We start from the raw sequence: 23,881 nt of genomic DNA on the forward strand, positions 1-23,881 counted from the left end.
ATATATAATAATGAAACTATTTGTAACAGCTTTATTTAAAAGTAGTGATTGTTAGACTAAACATAAAGAATTTTTGAACACTGTGAAAGGCCCTTAACTATAAACTTATAGTAGATCATTTAAAATGATATGAAACATTCGTCCAAAATTGTTCAGTGTCTGATAGACCTCCGTGCAAAATCATCTCTGTTTGTTTCCCGAATGGTTTAATGAGGTCTAGAAATGGAGTAATCATGCGTGAGACAATGACCAATATCATTATAATTATTTGTGTTAATAGAAAAATCTATGCCAGGAATTGTATTGAGAAAAATGAAAGAAACTACAAAAAATAAACATCTGGAAAAATAACTTTTTAATTTATATTAAAATACTATTGGTTAAATAAAACTGATACCATGTATAATTATGTTTTATTACTAGCTGTTCCTTCATAATTGCTGAAGACATTCAATTATATTATATCTGATTTATTGTATACTCTTTAGGACCCATGAAGATTAAATAATTAACCTCAAACAGTTTAAAAATTAACGTTTAAATGCGAATTTCTAAGTACCCCAATTATATCGTTTTTTACTGTCAAAAACATTATTGCTGACACTTAAAAAGTCATTTATTATACCGATTAGAGTTAATAAGCCTGTACAAAGAACCGCCATATATAACCCAATAAATTAATTCCCGAATAGAGGACAAATGAAGTAATAAATGCCTATTATCTCATTAACTCATATCGATTACAGATTGGGAATAATTAACAGGAAAAAAAACGGGTATGAGTTCGGTACTTACTTTGGCTGGGTATCTTCCCAAACGCTTGTCCTTTTTCACAGGATGAGAATCGGACGTTTGGGCCACATAAGTGCTTAGAAGTACGGCAAGGACAGTTGCAGTTCTGTAACAAATTATAACGAATTAATTAAGCTTAAATAAAGTAATTAGTGAACGTATGAGATCATTGTGTTTGCATACATTCAGATACTTTTTCACTTTAGAAAGGCTTTTATTAAGAAAATTAAGAATTAATTAAATAAAATTAATTAAATTAAATTATTAAGAATTAATTAGGCTTAAATAAAGTAACTACTAAACGTATGAGATACTTTCTTCAAATGTTTATTTTCATTGTGTTTGCATACATTCAGATAATTTTTCACTTTAGAAAGGCATTTATAAAGAAAAATTGGTACAATCTATATATTAATCTTAATCAACATTTTGCCTCCCATTTTGGATAAAATGGGGGAACTTGGAGACGTGAAAGGCATGGAAAGGGTTCAAAGCATGAAAAGGCTTGTAGGCATGGAAAGCGAGTGTTTTAAAACATTAAAAACAAACTTTAATGATATTTAAATTTAGGCTATTTTTAAAAAATTTAAACTAAAATTTAACTATTAAAGAGTAGTGACAAGGCTAAGAATGTTAATTGAAAAGTCCCCGGTCTGACACATAGATGGCGCTACTAGAATTAAATCCATACGTTTTTAGTTAGCCCTAACCCTCAAAATATGTGTGTATAAATTTAATAGCTATCGGATCATTAGTTTGTGAATAATAGCATTTTGAGTGAAGCAACTTTTGTTATTGTGAAAAAATGGATAAAACGGAATTTCGCGTGTTGATGAAATATTGCCTTTGAAGGGAAAAATACAGTTGAAGCAAAAACTTGGCTTGATGCCGAGTTTCCGGACACTGCCACAGGAAAATCAACCATCAAGGATTGGTATGCTAAGATCAGACGTGGTGAAATGAGCACCGAAGACGGTGAACGCAGTGGACGCCCAAAAGAGTTTGTTACCGACGAAAACATTAAAAAATCCACAAATTATTGTGAATGACCGTAAATTGAAATTGAATAAAATAGCAGACAGTCTAAAGATATCCACTAAACATGTACATCATATCATTCACGGATATTTGGGTATAAGAAAGCTCTGTGCAAAGTGGATACCGTGCTTACTTTTGGCCAAAAAAAAACGACTAGTTGATGATTCGGAGCAATGTTTGAAGATGATCAAGCGTAATAAACCCGATTTTTTTAGTTGATATGTGACAATGGATGAAACATGGCTCCATCATTTCACTCCCAAGTCCAATCGACAGTCATCCGAGTGGACAGCATACGATTATCCCGCTCAAAAAAGTGGGAAAACGCAAAAGTCGACTGGCAAGGTTATGGCTTCTGTATTTTGGGTTGCGCATGGAATAATTTTCAATGTCTACCTTGAAAAAGGAAGGACCATCAACAGCGACTATTGCATAGCATTATTGGACCGCTTAAAAGACGAAATCGCCGGAAAACGGCCGCATTTGTAGAAAAAGAAAGCTCTGCTTCACCAAGACAATGCACCATGTCACAAGTCAGTGAAGACGATGGCAAAAATCCATGAATTGGGCTTCGAATTGCTTTCTCATCCACCGTATTCTACAGATCTGGCCCCCAGCGACTATTTCCTGTTCTCAAATCTCAAAAGAATGCTCGCTAAGAAGAAATTTTCGTCGAATGAATAGGTGGTCGCCGAAACTGAGGCCTATTTTGAATCAAAGGACAAATCGTACTACAAAAATAGTATCGAATAGTTGGAGGGTCGCTATAATCAGTGTATCACCCTTGAAGGGAATTATGTTTAATAAAAAAAAATAATTTTGCCAAAAAAAAATGTATTTTATTATGGTAGGCCAGGGACTTTTCCATTGACCTGTTGCATATATTTTAATATACAGACATTAGTTGCCTTAATTATTATTATATATCAAGTACATTTCTGATATTATATTGAAGTTTAACTAACAAACTTAATCTTACTTAACTTAATTAACTGGTGTCGAAATTCGGCCACAGGGCGATCACTAGTTGTTTATAAGACCCAACGCTTTATAATTTATATAATGAATATATATAAAAAAATTATTTGATCTCCTAAGATCTTCGGCCACACCAAAAACGGATTCGAAATCCATCTGTTCTACTCCACCGACAACAACGAATAATTAAAACGAAGTGAAGCCCATTTTCCCTATCGCAAACCCATTTCCATTCGTTATTAATGTTCGATTTCAAGGGCGTGCTAGCTATTGACTAACAGTAAACATGATTGATCACCACCTGAGACGAAGGCATTAAAGTTTTGAAATAATTAATCCGCATTTTTTAACTGACACCTCCATTGGCGTCCGCGTCTTGATCCATACCGATTAAAGCCGAACTTGTGCGTGTGTATTTATGTTAGACCGGAGCCACTAACGCTATTCCAATATCACGTATGTGCTTTAAATTTCGACCAAAATTAACACACAGGAAAAGAATACGGAGAATATGATTCATGTGATTGTGACAATTACTTGTACGATTATAACTGAGTCATGCTCATATAGAACTAAACTCAATAAGATACGGTTTGTAATTTAGACACTGTTATGTAATATATCGGAATAAGTGCTTTTATTTACATAAATGTGACTTTTAATCATCCTATTTTTCAAATTTAATACATATGGATATTATCATTAAACAAATAAATCTTATAACCTACATTTTCATGTGAACTCTTTTATTTGTTATATTTTAAAGACTCCTTTTTACCAACCAGTATTTATCTAGACTGGGCCTACTGCTTAACGTGGGCTCTGAACCAGGGTCCTCGGCATTAAGCTTACCGACTGGCGAGTATCCCACTTGGAGATCATACCAGAATACATTTGGTCTTAAGCTTGGTTACTGGCGTGACACTCTTGCATTCAAACCCGTGACTACCGCTACAGTAGAGGGATAGTTCTGTCGCCCTGACCATTGCGCCAACCAAGCCTGCTGTGGGAGTTCTTGATGTATCTTCACTCCCTACTACAGTATGACCATATCGAATAACTAGAGTTGTACTTACGATAGTATATACAAATATGACTGAAAATTTAAGGCCTTAATTCCAATAAATTAAAATATTAAAGACCATTATTAAGACAATTATTAAGATTATTATATGACCACCAACGGATCTTAACAATTAACAAAACCTCTAGTATATGCCTCGAAGTCTTGGAGAAAGAACATATTGGACGTAATTCAAATCATCCTATTGGAGACAAATCTTTCCAATCAATTTCAAACAAACAATCCCTTAAATAAGACGTTACTACAATGTGGTGCAAAAGTTCTGCTACCATTAACGCAATTTTCGCTAAGTGGCAATAATGGAACGATTATCTTCAATAAATATTGTGACTATTGTGACGTGACTATCTGCTCGTTCTTGTGGCGTATATTTGTCCACAATAAAATTTGGACTTCAACACAATACAATTGTTAAAGCGAAATTGAGGTAAACGTTACATAACCAAGATGGTGCGCAATCAAAATGGTAGCGGTACTTTTGCCCCATCCTATAAGTAAAGTAATCTATTGGTCAAATAAATTTTAATTAAGCGATAATTTAAAAAAATATCATTTTTTATCATAATATATAAATAAAATATAATATACAAGTTACAAAAATCAAATCAGACTGTTCTAAAATATTATGAATATTATTCACGTAGATAATCGAAGAATTTATTAATATGGTTTGTAATAAAGAGAACTTCGGCATTACTGGATGTATATATCGAATAGGCTTTAGAGCTTTGTATGATGGTACAATGGTTATACAACGGAGGAACATAGCTAGTCATAGAAATGTGCAATATTAAAGAAGCAAAAATCTTGCTTAACGAACAATAATTTATTATAGTTCTTCGGCAAACCCCATTCAAGTTGGACCAAATTATTTATTTTAGTTGTAATGATGAAATAAAGTTACATATACTATAAGAGGATAGGATTAATTCTAACAATTAGAGTGGCTTCTGAGTCTGCTCTCTTGCTACCTTCTATACCCACATGACTAAGGATCCAGACAATCAGTAATCGACAGTCATCCGAGTGCAATGCACACGATGAACCCACTCCAAAGCGTGGGAAAACGGAACAGTCGGCTGGCAAGATTATGGCGTCTGTATTTTGGGATGCGCATGGAATAATTTTCATTGACTACCTTGAAAAAGGAAGGACCATCAACAACAGCGACTATTACATATCGTTATTAGACCGTTTAAAGGACGAAATCGCCGAAAAACCGCCGCATTTGAAGAAAAAGAATGTGCTGCTTCACCAAGACAATGCACCGTGTCACAAGTCACTGAAAACGATGGCAAAAATCCATGAAGTGGGCTTGCCCCCCGCGACTATTTCCTGTTTTCAGATCTCAACAGAATGCTGACTGGGAAGAAATTTTCGTCGAACGAAGAGGTGATCGCCGAAACTGAGGCCTATTTTGAAGCAAAGGACAAATCGCACTATAAAAATGGTATCGGAAAGTTGGATGGTCGCTATAATCAGTGTATTACTCTTGAAGGGAATTATATTGAAAAAAAACTAATTTTGCCAAAAAAATGCGTTTTCCTATGGTAGGCTGGGGACTTTTTAATTAACCTGTTAGGTGTTCTTCTAAAGTGGCAGCTTTAATGCACAAACTACAATATTTTATTGTATTTCGTAGTAGTTTTTAGAAACAAAAAAGTTAACGCTTTTAGGCGTCAAGGCGATAGGAAGGTTCTCCTATTCTTGTGATAGTCGCGGGTTCGAATCCTGCTAGGGCATGGTCGTACATTAATGTTTGTGATCCATAAGTACTGAAGCTCAGTAAGATCGAATGTCGGCAGAAATAATCTCCAAGTCGGCCACTGCCCAAGTTAACCAGTAGGTCAGTAGTCCATTCCATATATACCCTAGTTGGCAAAACGCAGACTCCAAAATATAACAAAAAAAAAGAAACAAGAAAAAAATCCAGATATTAAAACTTATAAATGCTGCCTATTTAAAACTAATTGCAATTAATTCAATCTTCACCTAAAATTATTATCTTTAACTTTCACAAATTTAAATCTACGACACTGCGTTTTATTAACTATTCACGAAACATTGATTAATCGCATGAAAACATTTCGTTGGAAAGCTGCACCGAAATGAAAGACCTGCATCGACCCGCTATTTTTCCCTTTTATTTCGTCGATAAAATACCGGCCATTATTTTGCATCGAGAAACCGTTTGTGTAAATAATTAACATTTCCTGAACCGCAGTACGCGTCTCTATTGTGATGTTTCCAGACAAGAAAGGTGAACGGCACTTTACGACGTTAATTAATGTACATCCTTGTTTTTTTTTTCAGCATTTTCGAAATCGCAGAGGGAACAATCCGCGAACGGGACAATACCCGAATACGATGCCCGAAGACCGAGTCAAAGAATTCGAATACAAAGCGGCGATCCGACCAGAGGTAACAAAGATCCGGATCCTGGTTTGTTGGATAAATACGACAATTTTTACGATACGACGAAGAGTCTGTTGGTGTTGTTTCAAATTATGGGGGTCATGCCAATAGAACGGATGAAAGGTGGAACAATTTTTAGGTAAGTGGCCAAGAAAAATATATTATTTCTAAAATCTAAATGTACTATTAGAAAACCACTTCACAGAAGAATAAGTAGAGCTGTTGGTCAGAAAAAATAATTATGCATGCCATAATATAAAGAAATATTTTTATTATTTTGAGTTAATTAATTTAATATGTTATATCAGCAAATTAAAATCCAGATCATTAAGAGAATAGTATCCACATATAATGAAAAACACCTTTTTCTATTCTGCCTTCCTTCAGGTGTAATTTCCTTCCAATTTATTTTGTCTTTTTGCTTCGTTCGGGATTTTTCCTCTCCTTTGATGTAGAGATGATGCTGATGTAACTCTTTGTCAAAAAAAAGGAGATATTTATTTATTCAAAGTATTGGCCATTTTATTCTATGCATCTTGCCCATCTCTCAGACAATTTATAGATGTCATCCCAAAAAATGTTTGTCTGTTGAGCAAATTTATTTATCGAACCATTTTCAAAATTAGCGAAGTGCTTAGCGTGTCCTATTGATGCGAAAAGTTGATAGTTGGACGGAGTCAGGTTTGCTAAAACGCGTTTAGAGTTTCATCAGTCTATATCTCGAAAAATAATGTTGAAATGAATTTTGAAAAATCCTTTAAAGAACATATTCCTAAAAAGTTTATCTTTGAGAATATGACAAAAACAAATAATATTTTAAATTTTCTGATAATAACAAAAAATATTTCAGATGGCACTCACCAACGACATGCTGGGCTTATTTTGTATATTTGGTGGAAACCCTGTTTGTCAGTATAATATTCAAGGAACGTTTGCAGCTGATACTGAAACCAGGAAAACGATTCGATGAATATATCTACGGGGTTATCTTCCTGAGCATACTTATACCCCATTTTCTACTTCCAGTTGGAGCCTGGACCAACGGATCTGAAGTGGCCAAATTTAAAAATATGTGGACTAAGTTTCAAGTAAGAAATATTACATCAATTCTTTCGTAAAATGTTATGTTATTACAGAATGAATTATGGGCTGTGAAGGAGTATCGTAGTTTCTGAAGAAGCTTTCCAGATTATTTACAGTGGCTTCTATTTTATGTATTTCTTTTTTTAACTTTTTCTTCTCTATTGATATCTTATTTTTGTATCGGGTTTGCTGTCAATATTCAAGAATTATTTATTTTGTTGTTTTACTCGTTTTCATTTCATTGTTTCATTTTTCTTAGTTTTCTTTTCTCTCATTATTAAAAATTTTTTCTTTCTTCTATTTACTATTTTGTCTGTACTCTCTAACTCTTTGTTTTCCTTGTCTTTTAATCTCAGGTTTTTAACTTATTTTGTTTCTTCTTGCTTTTCCACATCGCTGAGTATTTACCTTCTCTTATCTTCGCTATATCTTTCTTCAAATTCTTTCTTTATCTCGTCTCTCGCATCCATTCTCCAACCTTCTCCATTAATAATCAATTTAATCCTCCTAATTCCATTAAAAACGGCTTTACTACCGTTCTAATATTTCTAATTTCGTTGTCTAGATATTTCTGAAAATTTATTTAGGCTTCTTTTGAAGTTTTCTTGTCTTTAGTATTTTTATCTATTAATTTTGTTGATATTTCTTACTCTCTACAATATATTATCTTATATCTATATATCTGTTATATCTATCTCCATGAATTTTATAATTGCCATTATTTAATTTATTATGAATAATGTGTTTCTTATCTCTTGAGGTTCACTCCAAATGTTATAGTTTTCTTCTTCTTATTGTATTTGTCTCTCTAGTTATTTTAACCTTTAATTTTTCCTTTTATTTTTCGTTTTTTAAATAATTTTATAATATATAATATTATCAAGTAATGATGATATTGTAGAATTAACTACATATTTTTAACAATTTTCACAACAAAAATGTTTATTAAGTTTTACTAAACCTATTTATAAATGTAATTGTTTATTTATAGAAGAATTTAAATACACGTATGCCTACTGTATTTTAACAATTGAATCATTGTGTTTTTTTACTCCTTATACAACCTATTACTACTAACTTAAATTATCATTTATTTCAGTTAAAATATTACCAAATGACTGGTAGGCCAATAATATTTCATAGATTAACCCTTATTACATACTCGTTGTGCATAATCTCTTGGGTGATCGGTATTTTTATAATGGTTGCCCAATACTACTTACAACCAGATATGTTGTTGTGGCACACGTTTGGTTATTATCACATACTGGCCATGTTAAACTGTCTCTGCTCATTGTGGTTCATCAATTGTACGGCAAAAGGCAGAGTTGCCGTGTGGCTAGCAGACGATTTGTATCAAGCCCTACAGGTGAAAGATTCGGCAAGTAAACTGGCCGACTATCGTGAGATGTGGGTGGATTTATCACACATGATGCAACAACTTGGTAAGTATAATTGTATTCTAGAATTAACGCAGAATAATATTAATAATGTTGGGGAAAGTAATATATATCAGGTAATACTAATTCAATAAAGCCATACTATAGCCGGTTGAAAAGCTAATATTATATAGAACATTCTTTATATAAAGGGAATGTTTTCGGTTCATTCAGCCAAACGTTATCGCGCTTTGGAAAAAGAGATTCTTGGAGAAGAATTTTCGCTATATTTTGCCTTGTTAATTCTGAAAAGGCAAAAAAGCAGCACAAGCCCATTCAAGTTATGAGATGTTTATGGTTATGAGTGCTCATACACATACTCAACAATACCACGCCCCTTGTTTTAGAATCTTTGTATAATATTTCTATTGATTTGGCTGGAACAACCTCAGAGATGAATACCATAAATCCACACTGGCTTCAAGACTTCTTGTTAAAGTAAGAGCTTATTATATATCGACTAAGCCGAATATATACCCCAATAACCAGTACAATTATTTGTACTTCAGCACGAATTATTCACATTTTTCTTAATCTATGACTTCCACTTGAGTTTAACATCATAAAAGTCATGTCATATTTCGCTGGATGTCCATGTGGGACTAGTACTGATTTATATATACTGTTATGTTATTACAGAATGAATTAGGGACTGTGAAGGAGTGTCTTAGCTTCTGAAAGAAGCTTTTCAGATTATTTGGAGTGGATTCTATTTTATGTATTTCTTTTGTTAGCTTTTTCTTCTCTATTGTTTGTTTGTATGTTTGTTTGTTCTTGACTCTTTTATTAATGAAATCAATATGCACTGATTTACTTTGATTTATTTTGATTTTTGGGGAATGTTTACATGCCAACAAAAGGGAACAGCAAAAGATATAATTGTTGAAATATTTCAATATTAGTATGTTCAATGAAAGAAATATGATACTATCTTATATTAATATTTCGTATATTTCTTGTCTTCAGTTTGCATTGATCAATAGCATTCCTGAATGCTGATTATTTTATTAAACTAAAGTAAAGGACCTTAGCACAAATAAATTGAAAGAAGCTTTCCAGATTATTTGGAGGGGATTTTATTTTATGTATTTTTTTTGTTAGCTTTTTCTTCTCTAATGTTTGTTTGTTTGTTTGTTCTTGACTCTTTTGTTAATGAAATCAATATTCACTGATTTACTTTGATTTATTTTGATTTTTGCGGAATGTTTACATGACAACAAAAGAGAACAGCAAAAGATATAATTGTTGAAATATTTCAGCATTAGTATGTTCAATGAAAGAAATATGATACTATCTTATATTAATATTTTGTATATTTCTTGTCTTCAGTTTGCATTGACCAATAGCATTCCTGAATGCTGATGATTTTATTAAACTAAAGTAAAGAACCTTAGCACAAATAAATTGAAAGATGCTTTCGTTAAAAGAAGCTAGCTCCTGGTAGAATTCTATAGTAACAAACCTTTTTCCTTCTAGGTAAGGCGTACAGCGGCATGTACGCTCTCTACTGTTTGTTGGTTTTACTCACAACAATAGTTGCAACTTACGGTTGTCTAACAGAAATACTCGATTATGGCCTATCCCTGAAACAGGCCGGATTGTTCATCATTTCCTTCTATTGTTTAACTTTGCTCTTCATCATTTGTAACGAAGCGCACGCGGCATCTAGGAAAATGGGCCCGGAGTTCAGGTAAAACAAATATAACTTTATTACATTTTTGCTTATAGCAACGCAAGAGAACTTGACGTCAATCAATTTGGTTACCTAAATATTTTGTAAATGTTATAGGTTGCAGGTTTTACCACGAATTTCTTTTATAAATACCATGACTTTTATATTATGCTGTGATAAAACATTTGATAATTTAAAATGTTCATTCTCAATATATTCGCTATCGACTATTCAAAATAGTGTTGGTAGATTTGTTAGTTTTGAATGAATAAATTAGTCATAGTAATTAATACTTTATATTTTAATTAAAGCAAAAAAAAATCACGAAAAAAATTGCTGAAAAAAATGTATTCAAATATGTAAATGTCACTGGAATCACATATGTGTCTCATATAATTCAGGGCTATTTAAATCACAAAACAGGACAAGAAATCGAAGTAATTAATCACATTATTTCCTACCTAAGAAACACAACAAAAACTTCTTAGTTATCACTGAAATTGGCATCTTCAATTAAATCAATACAATAATTATAAGCAGGACTTTTAAATAAATCTCAAAATAACATAAACTAAACTGATAACATGAAATGTTAACAGATGTCCACCAAAGTTTTGAAACCACCAAAATAAACTATCTTGGTTCGATGTTTCGTTCTGTGACGCTAAATGATGTTCTAAATGGATCAATATTTCAATGGTTCCTAGTGATTTTCTCTCTTAAATAATTGCATCAGTTAACGATTATTACAGGGATTACAATTTTACGTCCTATCGAATGGCAATATAATAGTTTCAATATTATATTCAGTTTCTCAAGCGATACAATCAAAATCGTAATTTCAAAAAACGAGCGTGTATCTGAATCTTCTTAAATTTTAACTCTAAATCAATTTAATATGAGTATTCGTTTCTTTCACCCCAAAGTACATATATATATATATATATATATTGAACGTTTTATAGTGGTTACTAATTTTATACAAATTTTTAAATTTTAAGAAAGAAAGTGTATTTTAACAAATTATTTTTTGTTTATGTCACATGGGTTAAAAATTATAAATTCTAACGCAATTTAAAACAGATTTTCATTTCGTTTACGTCAAAATATAATACCTATATTTTGAGAGTTTCGTGTGTATGCGGGAGGTAAAAAAAACCATATACATTTTTACATTCCATGCACTTTTTCCACATATAGTCCTAAAAGTTTGCGACTTTTGGTCTTTTTCAAATTATTAAAAAAAACACAGGTTGATTAAAATTTCAGAGAATTTAGAGAATTTTATGCGGAATAGAATGGAAATAATAATAACTTAATACAATATTTAATTTTTGGAATTGTAAGAAAATAATATATTGTATATATTGTATAATATATACCATGTAAAAAATTCGTGGTTTTCTGTTTATTCCAAATACCTTAGACATTATAAATTATAAAGCAATACAGATTTTCATTTCTTTTACATCAAAATACCTATATTTTGAGAGTTTCGTCTATATGCGAGAGATAAAAAAGTCCATATACATTTTTACATTCCATGCACTTTTTCCACATATAGTCCTAAAATTTTGCGACTTTTGGTCTTTTTCAAATTATTTCTTTAAAAAAAAACACAGGTTGATTAAAATTACAGAGAATTTAGAGAATTTTATGCGGAATAGAATGGAAATAATAATAACTTAATACAATATTTAGTTTTTGAATTATACGAAAATAATATATTGTATATATTGTATAATATATACAATGTAAAAAACTCTTGGTTTTCTGTTTATTCCAAATACATTAGATATTATAAATTATAAAGCAACACAGATTTTTATTTGTTTCACTTCAAAATAAATATATTATGAAAGTTTTATCTTTATCTGGCAGATAAAAAAATTGTACTTTCTGCGCTTCATTTTACAATTTTTTATATAATTATACGATTCCTCATCATACCCAAATATTTTTTTCTAGTTGTGTTCAAAAAATCGCAAATCAGTTAATATTACAGAAATTATCAATAACTTTACGTTTCATCAAATGGTAATATAATTATGGAGTGAAGTGTATTTTCGAAACATAACTATATTAAACTAGAAAAATCATATTTTCTGTTGCAATTTATTCAATTTGCTTTCACCCTAACTAAGACTTTATCCGACATTTAAGAATTTCTGATAGATTCTCCATATATATACATATATATATATATATATATATATATATATATATATATATATATATATATATATATAGTTATAAAAATGTACACCCCATGTACAATTAGATGATATAAGATATTTATTATTTACATTAAGCCAGAATTCAGCATTATCTATTGAATTGTTATGTATTTTACTACATTTTCTACAACAATTTGCTGTCTTACCCAAACTCTGCTAGGTCTTTGTAAACACGAATCATTCTTCCCATTAAATCATTTTACTGATTATCTATCCGACTTCTACTCACCTGACTGCTAATTTTATATTTATTTTTAACAACTAAAAAACTAATTTATAATAACGGGCATCAATATATCAGTAAGTGATGGGAATACGACGCCCTATATTCATTTAACGAATTCCTCCAATCATTCAACATAGTTCTGATAATCAAGAAATCATGAACCGATTAATTAAATATCAATCGAGTTTGTAAAGTGTTTATTAGAAATTTACGTCGGAATTCATATTAATAATGTATAGGATCGCTTAATACACTGACCCACTTCCAGCTCCCGGCGCTCAGTCGTTGTATTAGTTGAAAGCGATTTCCTAATTAGTTATTAACTCTTGATGGATGCTTTCTTTATTTATGTTCGTCTTGCTGTAGGGAGCGACTGTTGAATGTCAATTTGGCCTCTATTGACCACAAGACTATGGAAGAAGTGAATATGTTCCTAACAGCCATCGATCAAAATCCACCCATAATGAATTTAAATGGATATGCCAACATCAATAGAAAGCTCATTACCTCGGTGAGTATACCCATGCTGATTTTTATTAGAGAGTGAAATGGAACTCGGAATAAACTCGGAAAAGACCGTATACCCGTCAAACCGTACAGTATATAACAAATTTTTATTGAATATTATTACTGTTATTTTGTTTCAGTGTTTAATTAATGTAGATAGAAGTTTCAGCTTGCATGTTATAGTTCAGAGAAACATCTTTTATAATCTTTTTGAGAACGATCTATTTCTAGAAATTACCAGTATTCTGCAATTTTGTCGTGATATCTACTACCCTGATACCATCACTTCTACATCTTTTTCTGTTCCTCACAACATTGGTTTGTTGTTGTTCATTGTTCATTGTTCAAAGTTATCAAGAAATTTATCCACTTTGGCCTACTATACACATACGCACACACAAATAGAGCAAGGGTATTTATTTTAAAAAGAACAATTTTTAAATCAACACAAACTGGTCATATATGTTCATTGTAATCAATTTTTTCAGCACCAATTTAAAATTTTCATGTATTTTAAGTATTGTGTGATGAAATATTGTCAATGAAAGCTGGCATTAGGAAATTTGTATACCTTTAAAACCATGTCTACAAGTTACCTTATGATATAATTACAGTAGCCAAGTTTTTCACTACATGTGATATTTAGTCTCAATAATTTAGTCTTGAAGCTAAGAAGCAAGGCTTTTATGGCTTGTTTTGTTCAATTTACTCTTCCTAACACAGATACTGCCACGTTTTAGCTCATAAAAATTCTTCTTTTTTTGACGTTGAGCTTAGTTATCTTGTCTAATCAAATAGATGGTTGTTTCAACCGATATGCGAGAGCTTGAACTGTCGTGATGAAGAACGTTCCTTCCTTGCCGCTTCTATTTTTCATATTTCACAAAGCTCTTCTGGTAAACAATTAGCTGTGTACCGTTCAGAATTCAGCATTCTACGTTCCTCTAACAGCATGGTTGACACGTGTCCAGTTATTTCGAAGAAACAGGATCTTTTACTTCACTTTTATTGGAATTCGTTCTTTTCGGAAGTCTCATACAATGGAGTGTAGTTTAATGTGAAGCTCATATGCTTAGATCCATGACTCGTCACCTTCTTTAGATGCTAGACACAGGTCCCGATGCACAATGATTAACAATAATTCATAAATTATTTATTTAAAATCATTAGTTATTTATATTCCTGATAATTTACAATAATTCAGTCTTGGAGCTAAGAAGCGAAGCTCACTTGGCTTCTTTTGTTCAATTTACACCTTGTAACACAGACATTTTCACGTTTTAATTCATAGGAATTATTCTTTTTGGTGACATTGTTATTGAGCTATGTTGTCTTCTTACAGTACTTATTAGGTATTTTTATTAATAATATCTTTCATTCGATATGCTTAGCACAATCTTAATTTATAAATTATTTTCTTAGTGTACTTGCATTAATAGACAAAGAAGGTGAGTACGGATATTTCTCAAATTAAAAAAAAAATACTTAAGCTTAATTTAGGAATACACTTGTACTCTACTACAAGTTCGTGTAGTTTGATTCACTTCAATTTCCTGATTTCCTGCGTGTTGTCTAGTAGCTGTATTGCTTTGACGTTGCTGTGGTTTAGCTGTGGATCACGGATCACTTGATATATCTATGTCATTTCGAGGTCATCATACAGCTCTTCATTGATCACGTAGCAGTAAGCGTTGGTAATTAATCGTAGAACTTTACTTTGATTTAATGTTTAGAACAATCCTATATTTGCATCTTATAGATCCAATTGGCTTAATTAATTTAATTAATCTTCCGACTAACCAGTAAAATAACTTAACTTTGAGCCTAATCTGCTCAAATTTTTGTCTAACTGTATTTAGCTGATTCTGTCTGATAAATCGGGCATCGGTCAAGTGATATAATTAGGTTCTCGTCATTTCGCCGCAACGCTAAATTAACATGGACAGATTTGAAGTTATTAAGCTCCATTTTCCAGACTCCAGTTCATTTGTAGATCTCTTAGAGTCAAGCAAGAAGAGGCTTACTTTACAATAAAAGAAGCTAAAGCAGGTGTACCACAAGGAAGTGTATTGGACCAATGCTTTATCTACTTTACACTTGCGATATACCACAAATGGAAAATATCACGATGGCTACATTTGCTGACGATGCTGCGATTATAGCTGTCGGAGACAGTAGTGACGAAGCCTCACGAAAAATACAATAGGCAAGTGACAATATAAATAATTGTACACAAGCTTGGAAAATAAGCATTAATGAAAGTAAATCTGTACATGTGCAGTTCACCTATAAACAGACCGTACAAGCACCAATAACATTAAATAACACTATAATTCCATATAGCAACAACGCTAAATATCTCGGAATGAATCTCGATGCAAAACTTCGCTGGAAGGAACATATAAGGAAGAAAAGAAAAGAACTGGAATTGAAATATAGGAAAATGTACTGGCTAATTGGAAGAAAATCACAATTATCAGTACATAATAAATTTCTATTATATAAGCAAATATTGTAATCTATATGAACATACGGAGTTCAATTATGGAGATGTTCTGCAAAGAGTAACATTAATAAAATACAAATTTTTCAGAACAAAGTCCTGAGAGTTATTGTGGGTGCACCCAAATACTATAGGACTGATTACCTACATCGAGGCATGAGGAAAGACTCCATTCTTATACTAATATTGAAATATTGCAACTTTTGGATACCACCAGAACAGGACACAGACTCAAAAGAATGAAACCATCTGATCTTGTGTAGTGTTGTGTAGTGAGGTGCATATATTAAAAAATTCAGTAGTGACATGTATAAACATTATTTCACTAGAGACTGAGTTAGGGCCGATGGGTCCTCCTAGTCTAGGTATATAACCTAGATTTAAGTTATCATAAAGACAAATTGTAGGTTAGACGGAAACGACTAGTAACAAAATATTAATTAAATAAAAAAAATTTGTAGATATTGTTGACTACAGCCTTAGGTAGAGACATATCCATGATTTTCCGATGATAACTGTGATGTCGACAAATGTTCCAAGTACGGTTCTTTTGTTGTTGTGCAGTATAGCGTATATACAGAAGTGGTTCCAAGACGCTAACCAGGAGAACACCATCAGAATTAACAGAAATAATTGAATTTTATAACAATTTGCAATCTGAAAAGATAATTCACAGACATTACTTAATTACTTAATTATAATTCTAATTATATAATAACTTTCTTTTAAGGTCGAACATTTCTCATACCCGAATTTTCGGACAATTAGAAATTGAATTGAATTTACTTGAAAACCTGAAATAAACTTTGGCAATTCATCTACTAAATTCAAACTAGGTGGCCTCACGAATACAAATTCTTATATCATAGATCTTGGAACCTTATTAACACAGTAAATTAACTTCTACTTCCTAGATATCGTACTTCGTCCTAAGATATCCTAATACCAACCCTCATTACCAGCACGCTCTTGATAATTATATCTAGAAACACGACTATTAATTAAAGCTTTAATCGACTACTTGATTAAACCACTAGTTGTTTATTCAAAACGAAGTACCTTAATTAAACCTACAACAATGTTAATTAGGTTGTTGTTATTTTTTTTATATATATATTATATATATATATTTTATATATATATTTTTATATATATATTTTTTATATATATATTATATATTAATATTTTTATATTTATATTTATATATATATATATATATATATATATATATATATATATATATATATATAGTTTTATCTTCCGTCCGAGTGTACGTCACTGAACACTAAACGGTTGGATAGTTTAGATTCATTCAATATTTTTTGATTATAAGAACGTATGACAACAGACTTACCAATTGGATTTTATTGGGATCATGTTATATACTTGTTTACTTATCTGAATAAGGAACTAAAATAAAAAGACAATGTTCTAGCAAGACAACGTCTAATGAGTCTGCTAATTTTATACATTATTAAAGTAATATGATTTACATGAAAAACTAATAAAATTCTACAAATACCATTAAATATTTTCTATTTTATTCTGATGTTTGCTCTCATTTCACTGCAGTTTCCGAAACAATAGCTCCTGTCGCCCAGTAATAGTTATACTACTATTTATGTAATCTTGAATAATCGGATTACTCGAATAAACATATGAAAGAGCGTGCAAATGTATGAATTGAAAAGATTAAGACCAAACCAATATAGAAAATTGATACAGTGATATTCATGGATTTTATAACTCTGGATATGTTATGGATGGATAACGATATGGATAAAGTTGGTCTTTGTTGAAACTATTTTGATGCTTATGAATCTCAACACCCTCTTGGCGATTTCCTCAAGATAACCTTACGTAGTGGCTAATATCATAATATAATTGAAGTGAATGTTGTGGCCGGTATCCATCCATTGTTCAGTCAAAGCTGAGTAAATCGTGTGTCTACACATTGTTGATGTTTTTTTATCTATTTTTCTGTTATATATACACTTTCCCACATTTACGGAAGACACTCTACGCATATGTATTCCTTTTACCTTATTCATTTTAGATTTTGAAGGGTGTTTTGAAATATCTTAATAGAACTGAGATCTGAGTAGAACGTGATTTTATGTTTCTTATGAAAAAATAAATTTCTACCCTTTATTGCGTTTGAAAATGTTCTATTTTTTCCGCATCCGCCTTTAACACCAAAATCATTTTTACCAGCGCGATCGGTCGATGTATATTAAAAAAGGACGAATCTGATCCCTTTATCTGAAATTTCAAAAATTATATGTCATATCTTCGCCTACTAACCCCCAGGATAACCAATCTTTACATTATATTGTTATGCAAATTATCACGCTATCGCATATCTCTTACGTTGTAATATAAATTATTCATATTTTCGCGACACCATGTTAAACGTATTCATTCATCAAAATTATTATCGTTCATTTTTAATTAATTAACCGTTGTTCGTTCGCGATATTCAAAACAAGTCAGACTGTGGTAAATCGATGTTGGCATTGATTATGATATCTTGTTAAAGTGTTCGCGCGAAGTGAAAGAAATTTCATTGATTTCATTTAATAATAATTAGTTTATATACACATGATTTAATCGGATTACCTAGTATATTCTAGTTCATTATATATATCATATATAAGAATAATGTTGTTTGTTTATACATTGGTAAATACGAGGGTTGCTATTATATATATTGAGCTTTGAAATGACGACGCTTCAAAGGAAACCACTAACCATGCAATTTATTTATGATATTCGGGAATAAAAAGTCATTTGGTGCCAAATTGGGGTGGTGTAGAGGATTACCCATCAATTCGATTTTTTGGCCAGTCAAAAAGATGGCTTTTTCAATCGATGCTTGTATTATCTTAATGAAGAACAATCTCCCCTTGTCGCTTCTGTTTTTAATATTTCACGAAGCTCTTCTGGTAAACAAATAGCTGGATATCACTCGAAATTCACCATTCTATATTTAACACGGTTGACGCATGTCCAGTTATCTCGAAGAAACAGGATCTTTTGTTTCACTTTTGTAGGATTTGGCTCGTCTTGGAAGTTTCATCCAGCGGACTCATATGTATAGATCTTTGATTCGTCACTTTTTTAGATGCTATACACAGGGCCTGATGCAACGCATTTTTATATCTTGCCCACTTTTTTGTACTAATTGGCACGGATATCCTCTTGAACTTTTGTAAAATCATGCGGGATCCAACGTGAACTAATCCTTATTACAGCTAAACGTCCATGCAATATCTTATTCATGCTCGTTATACTAATGGCCATGGTTAACTCAGGCACATAGCGATCTTGCAATATCATTTCGCGCATAACATCAACAACTCATCATCAACAAGTGACACAACAACTGATTTTGAAGGACCTTCACAACTGGCGTCTTTGAGTGAATTACGGATACGATTAAATCATTATACCAACTCTTCGTAGTGGCCAATAATGGAGTTAAGTTGTACGACTGATGATCACAGGTTTTCCAAACAATAAACCATAAATTGTTTAGTTAAACTCATTACTTAATTATATTGCTGGTAATTTACGCTAAAATTCTGATTTTTTCCAGACATTAACATCGAGTGCAACATATCTGGTGATGCTGATGCAATTTCGCCTGAGTCTCATGAGGAATGCTGCCATAGCAGCAAGGAAATTACAGATTGCTATGATGCAACAGAATACTACGACAACGTAAAATTACATTCTTTCTTCATAAATTACTGCCTCTGTTATCAGCTACTATCCACCAAACAAATATAACATGCAATAACAATAGAATATGTTCAATAGAGAATATCAAAGATGTTGTATTTATATTACTAACGCCTATATGTTAAACCAGAATAAATTTATTATTATTATAAAACGATACTTTATGTATCGCGAATTTTCGTAGTGAACAATCTAGATATAACTATGAAAGATATATATATATATATATATATATAAATGATGATTTAAATTCGAGTAGTATAAATATAATCACAATATTTTTGATATAAACTTAGTCACAAGAAAAAACAAATAGTAACAGCAACAAAACATTCAATTGATATATGTAACACCTTACACGATAAGAATATCTATACTATTAAAAACGATAACATATTTTAACAGAGGCCTAGTGTTTACGTACCTGTGTTCAATCAATACAATAATAAATATATGTTTACTCATACTTGTTCCTTGTTTTCTTACGGATTTCCCTATATTAGTTATATTTTATTTGAATAGAAGCTAAAGTATCTTAAAAATGTTGTAGGAGCAATGTCCGGTAAATACAGCCAGATGGGTACGTCACATTTTAGCATTTTCGTGTAGATTTGTACAGATTTCGCATCGTGTTTCATTATCATGCTTTTCAAACTACTCCAGGACAACTTATTTCACTATAGTCAGCAATTTACAGTTTCCTCAGAGATTTTTTTGTTAGCCTAATTTGGGCTTGGATGTGGCAGTGTACTATTGTACAGTTGCAATCACAAACTGATTTGTTCTGAACAAAATTTAGGCTGGAAGGAGATTTCCCAGCATTTTTCTGGTCTGGCTTTTTTCATTTCATCTAAAGTAGCAACAATTTGATGCGCAGTAATATGTGGATTTTTTTTCTATAACTTTACAAACTTATCTCCTGCTAAGGAAGAGTATTTACTGTACTGAACGTACATATTTACATGAAACTGCGACCTTTTCTCCAGTTTGGCACAGATGGCAAATTTTATTTTATTAGTGCTGTTGTATGCGCTCATGTAATTGTTATCACTATGACATGATTATACTAATGATCAAAAGAATCAATTCTAAGAAATCAACCATTAGCCATGTAGTCATTGTAATTTTGTGGTCATAATATACTTGTGCTGGTTTTTGTTTCAAAATAAGGAACAGCTGATAAGAAACTAGTAATATTCTTGAGTATTTTTATAAAGTCCAATATCAGCATGTTTATTTAAAGATTTATTTGGGTATTTTATATCAACCAAAAGTAGTATGTTCCCAAACCTTTAAATGGTAGTGTATGTATTTGGACGACGAAGAGAAACTAGCATGTAGATATTGAACATTACTGGGAAGTTAGGAACAATCAAAAAATATCTTAGTACTATAAAAGGAAGAAATACTTTAATACATCCAGACATTATATTTGTAAGGCTATCCTCAAAAATAAATAAAAGAACTATGGATTTATTATTTATTTATTAATACATGTTAAATACAAATGCATATATTATAACATGAAATCTTTCTTTCTATGTGTCATGTTTCTAACATACACTATCACTTCTTTTAGACGAGCTTAAATAAAGTATTCACGGAAGAGCTCAAAGTTCAGTATTTTATGACCCAAAATATTGTAATACTTGGACAAAAGTTACGGGAACCATAAAAGGTGTTATAAATTGGTGTAACAAGATTATTTTATAGTATATACTTTTATTACTGTAATAGGAATGAATAAAAATGTGGGCTAAAGTGACAGGTCGGGGTAACTTTTGTGGAGCTATTTGTCTCGCTGTATAATATATCGAGTATATAATTAATGTAGTATGAGACGTATGATGTAAATATGACTATATAATTAATATGGATTCACAGTATTCAGCAAATTTGAAATAAAGGCTCAAAATGATATATACAATGTCGGTTTTAACCATATATGTGAGGATAGCTGTAGAGAAGATTTGTGTGCATAGATATGTTTCAAAGTCTACAGAATTATAAAACAAAAATATGCTGTGTAAGCATGTTCAAAGGATTAGATATGAAAAGAGGAAGCTAACTTCAATTCAAATAATATAGCAAGTGCAATAAATGAGAGTATGGGTTCTATGTAAATGAATTAAAAGAACCCTACACCAGAAAATAAATGTAGGTGTGAAATTAAATATAGTTTAAGTCCTTAAATAATATATATATTAGATGTCAGCACCTTTATTTATATATATATATATATATATATATATATATATATATATATATATACATATATATATATATATATATATATATATAGATATATATATATAGATATCATATATTATTTCTAACAATAAATAATAAATAAAGAAATAATTAAAACAATGTAAAATTGAAATTGAAAGGAAAACCGGTGTGTTATTTCGGATCAATCAGCTAACAAGACTTCATGATATTAGTGGCGTTTTAAACATATTTGTACACGTAACAGCAATAACAAATATTATAAGATATACATGAGAATATCGAGTAGAGTAAAATGTTTTGACGTATATGCAATAATGCATTTTTAAAATACTGAACAATATCATGAATGCCTACAAGGAATATCGACGCATGATTGCACACCCACTATAAGAGCGTCTTGGAGCACAGTTTGACCACCAGAGTCGATCGAATTTAACAGTTTTTCTCCATTATTCCGTATTGTTGCTCGATGTACCTCTTCACGATCAGAATCACGCCTCATTAAACTCATAATCTTTTAATTTTTTTCTAACGATAACGTCGGAAACGACATATTTAGTAATGGTGATGCAGTACAGACCGAAACTGACGGGCAACGAAACCATGACCGCAGGAAAACTGCAGGCTATCGTGATGCAGCGAAATATCTCGGAACATAAATGGTCATTTTTACGAATCAGTGCTTTCAAAATTAGTAGAGGTTATTGTTATTTGCTTATGTAGTGGTTATTCAATAACTACGAGAGGCACCATCTCTCATTCAACGAAAATTGTTCATCCAAACTGTTCAAACAGAATCAGGTTATTATTGTAATATTTTGGATCCAGCAGATGTAAAGCAGCAAATTCATTAAGAAATCAAGTCTATGTAAATGTAAAGTCATCCACCTTTTTGTTGCATTTTCTCTACTTTTTTCATTCTCGTCCTTTCGTTCTTTTTTTCTCTACTTTTTACCTCATCAAAATATTGTATGGAAAATTACATTTTTCTAATCTAATTTCTAAAGGAGCTAATGTAGCGTTTTTTTTTATCGTACCCTGTACGGTATGTGCTAGCACGAGAAATTAAGTAATATTCACAATCTTATTAGAATTTGTAGCATCGAGCCTCGAAAGATTGGTCTGTGGATTGCCCCCAGTCTTCCGAATGGAGAGTAGTGGTATTTGTAAGTAAACTTCTTGTAGTTACAAAACCCTTTCCATTTTTATACGGTCTTTCAATATCGGAATAATTGACAAATTATTGTAGTTTTAGATATTAGTATTTGAATGTCTAATAAGTTGATTAGTTATTAGTCTAGATTACGATTTGGAATAGGTATACGTTAATATATTGTTTTTTCTCAAGCTCATCTTTCCTTGTACCCTATATCTTTTCAGTAATACTCTTTAGAATTTTCATTGAATATTTTCAAATTGGAATAGTTTGTAGGAATGTTCGTCTGATCGGTCGGTCGGAATGTTTGTCCGAACACTCACTACTATTTTGTGGTAGGAATTCACTACTATTTTGTGCAAGTGGTACTGTTACAGGGGGGCAGAGAAAAGAAAATAGGGTGAGACGTCGTGGTGGTCTTTTATAGCTGTATACCAATCCACAAGCGTTGCCAACCTTTAACTTCGATGTAGCTGGATGCGTGGTGTCCTAGAGAGTTGTAGCGTTCGCTACATTTTTATGGCTAGAGGTCTTTGAGCACTTTCAATCCACCTTTTGTGACCGTACAGCTTCGGCAACAATACTTTTGCACGAACTCCACAAAACTACATCAAGAAATGCTTAGAGCAACTGCGGAACGATTGCCAATCCAACGTCAACATGTCTTCTTTTCTTGATAAAACTGCGTGACAATTTTTTTTTGTTCTATTACATCAGATACAACGGATTTTTTTGTGAATTTGTACCTGCTGAACACAAGTACTATAAATAAATA

At 31.5% G+C, this 23,881-nt stretch overlaps 2 protein-coding genes across 4 annotated transcripts in view; one reads left to right on the forward strand and one right to left on the reverse strand.

Annotated features, from left to right (window-relative positions):
• The window catches only part of loh (thrombospondin type 1 domain containing lonely heart), a 339,759-nt gene that overhangs the window by 224,546 nt on the left and 91,332 nt on the right, over positions 1-23,881 (reverse strand). For both annotated transcript variants that reach the window (XM_076411574.1, XM_076411573.1), the window contains exon 2: positions 796-898. In XM_076411574.1, coding sequence (XP_076267689.1) covers positions 796-898 — 103 coding nt within the window. The remainder of the gene's footprint in view (positions 1-795; positions 899-23,881) is intronic.
• Positions 6,002-20,186, forward strand: LOC143200486 (gustatory and odorant receptor 22). 2 transcript variants are annotated; one of them, XM_076410925.1, is made up of 7 exons: positions 6,002-6,152; positions 6,206-6,446; positions 7,158-7,395; positions 8,490-8,835; positions 10,306-10,519; positions 13,331-13,475; positions 19,573-20,186. In XM_076410925.1, exons 1-7 carry the CDS (start codon positions 6,134-6,136, stop codon positions 19,699-19,701), a joined length of 1,332 nt encoding a protein of 443 aa, XP_076267040.1. In that variant the 5' UTR covers positions 6,002-6,133; the 3' UTR covers positions 19,702-20,186. The 2 variants fall into 2 exon arrangements, with proteins under 2 accessions (XP_076267040.1, XP_076267039.1); XM_076410924.1 differs by lacking the exon at positions 19,573-20,186 and adding an exon at positions 16,065-16,284.

Source organism: Rhynchophorus ferrugineus, unplaced genomic scaffold, assembly GCF_030347505.1.
Source record: "Rhynchophorus ferrugineus isolate W39M unplaced genomic scaffold, kcgeb_rfMv2 rfM8, whole genome shotgun sequence".
Classification (NCBI taxonomy): domain Eukaryota; kingdom Metazoa; phylum Arthropoda; class Insecta; order Coleoptera; family Curculionidae; genus Rhynchophorus; species Rhynchophorus ferrugineus.

What these genes read in the sequence shown, in the direction of transcription:
- LOC143200486 (XM_076410924.1), top strand. An exon ending in ACACATGATGCAACAACTTG is followed by an intron (nt 8,836 to 10,305) that starts GTAAGTATAATT and finishes TTTTCCTTCTAG; the next exon opens with GTAAGGCGTACAGCGGCATG. An exon ending in ATAGAAAGCTCATTACCTCG is followed by an intron (nt 13,476 to 16,064) that starts GTGAGTATACCC and finishes CAAATTTTTCAG; the next exon opens with AACAAAGTCCTGAGAGTTAT.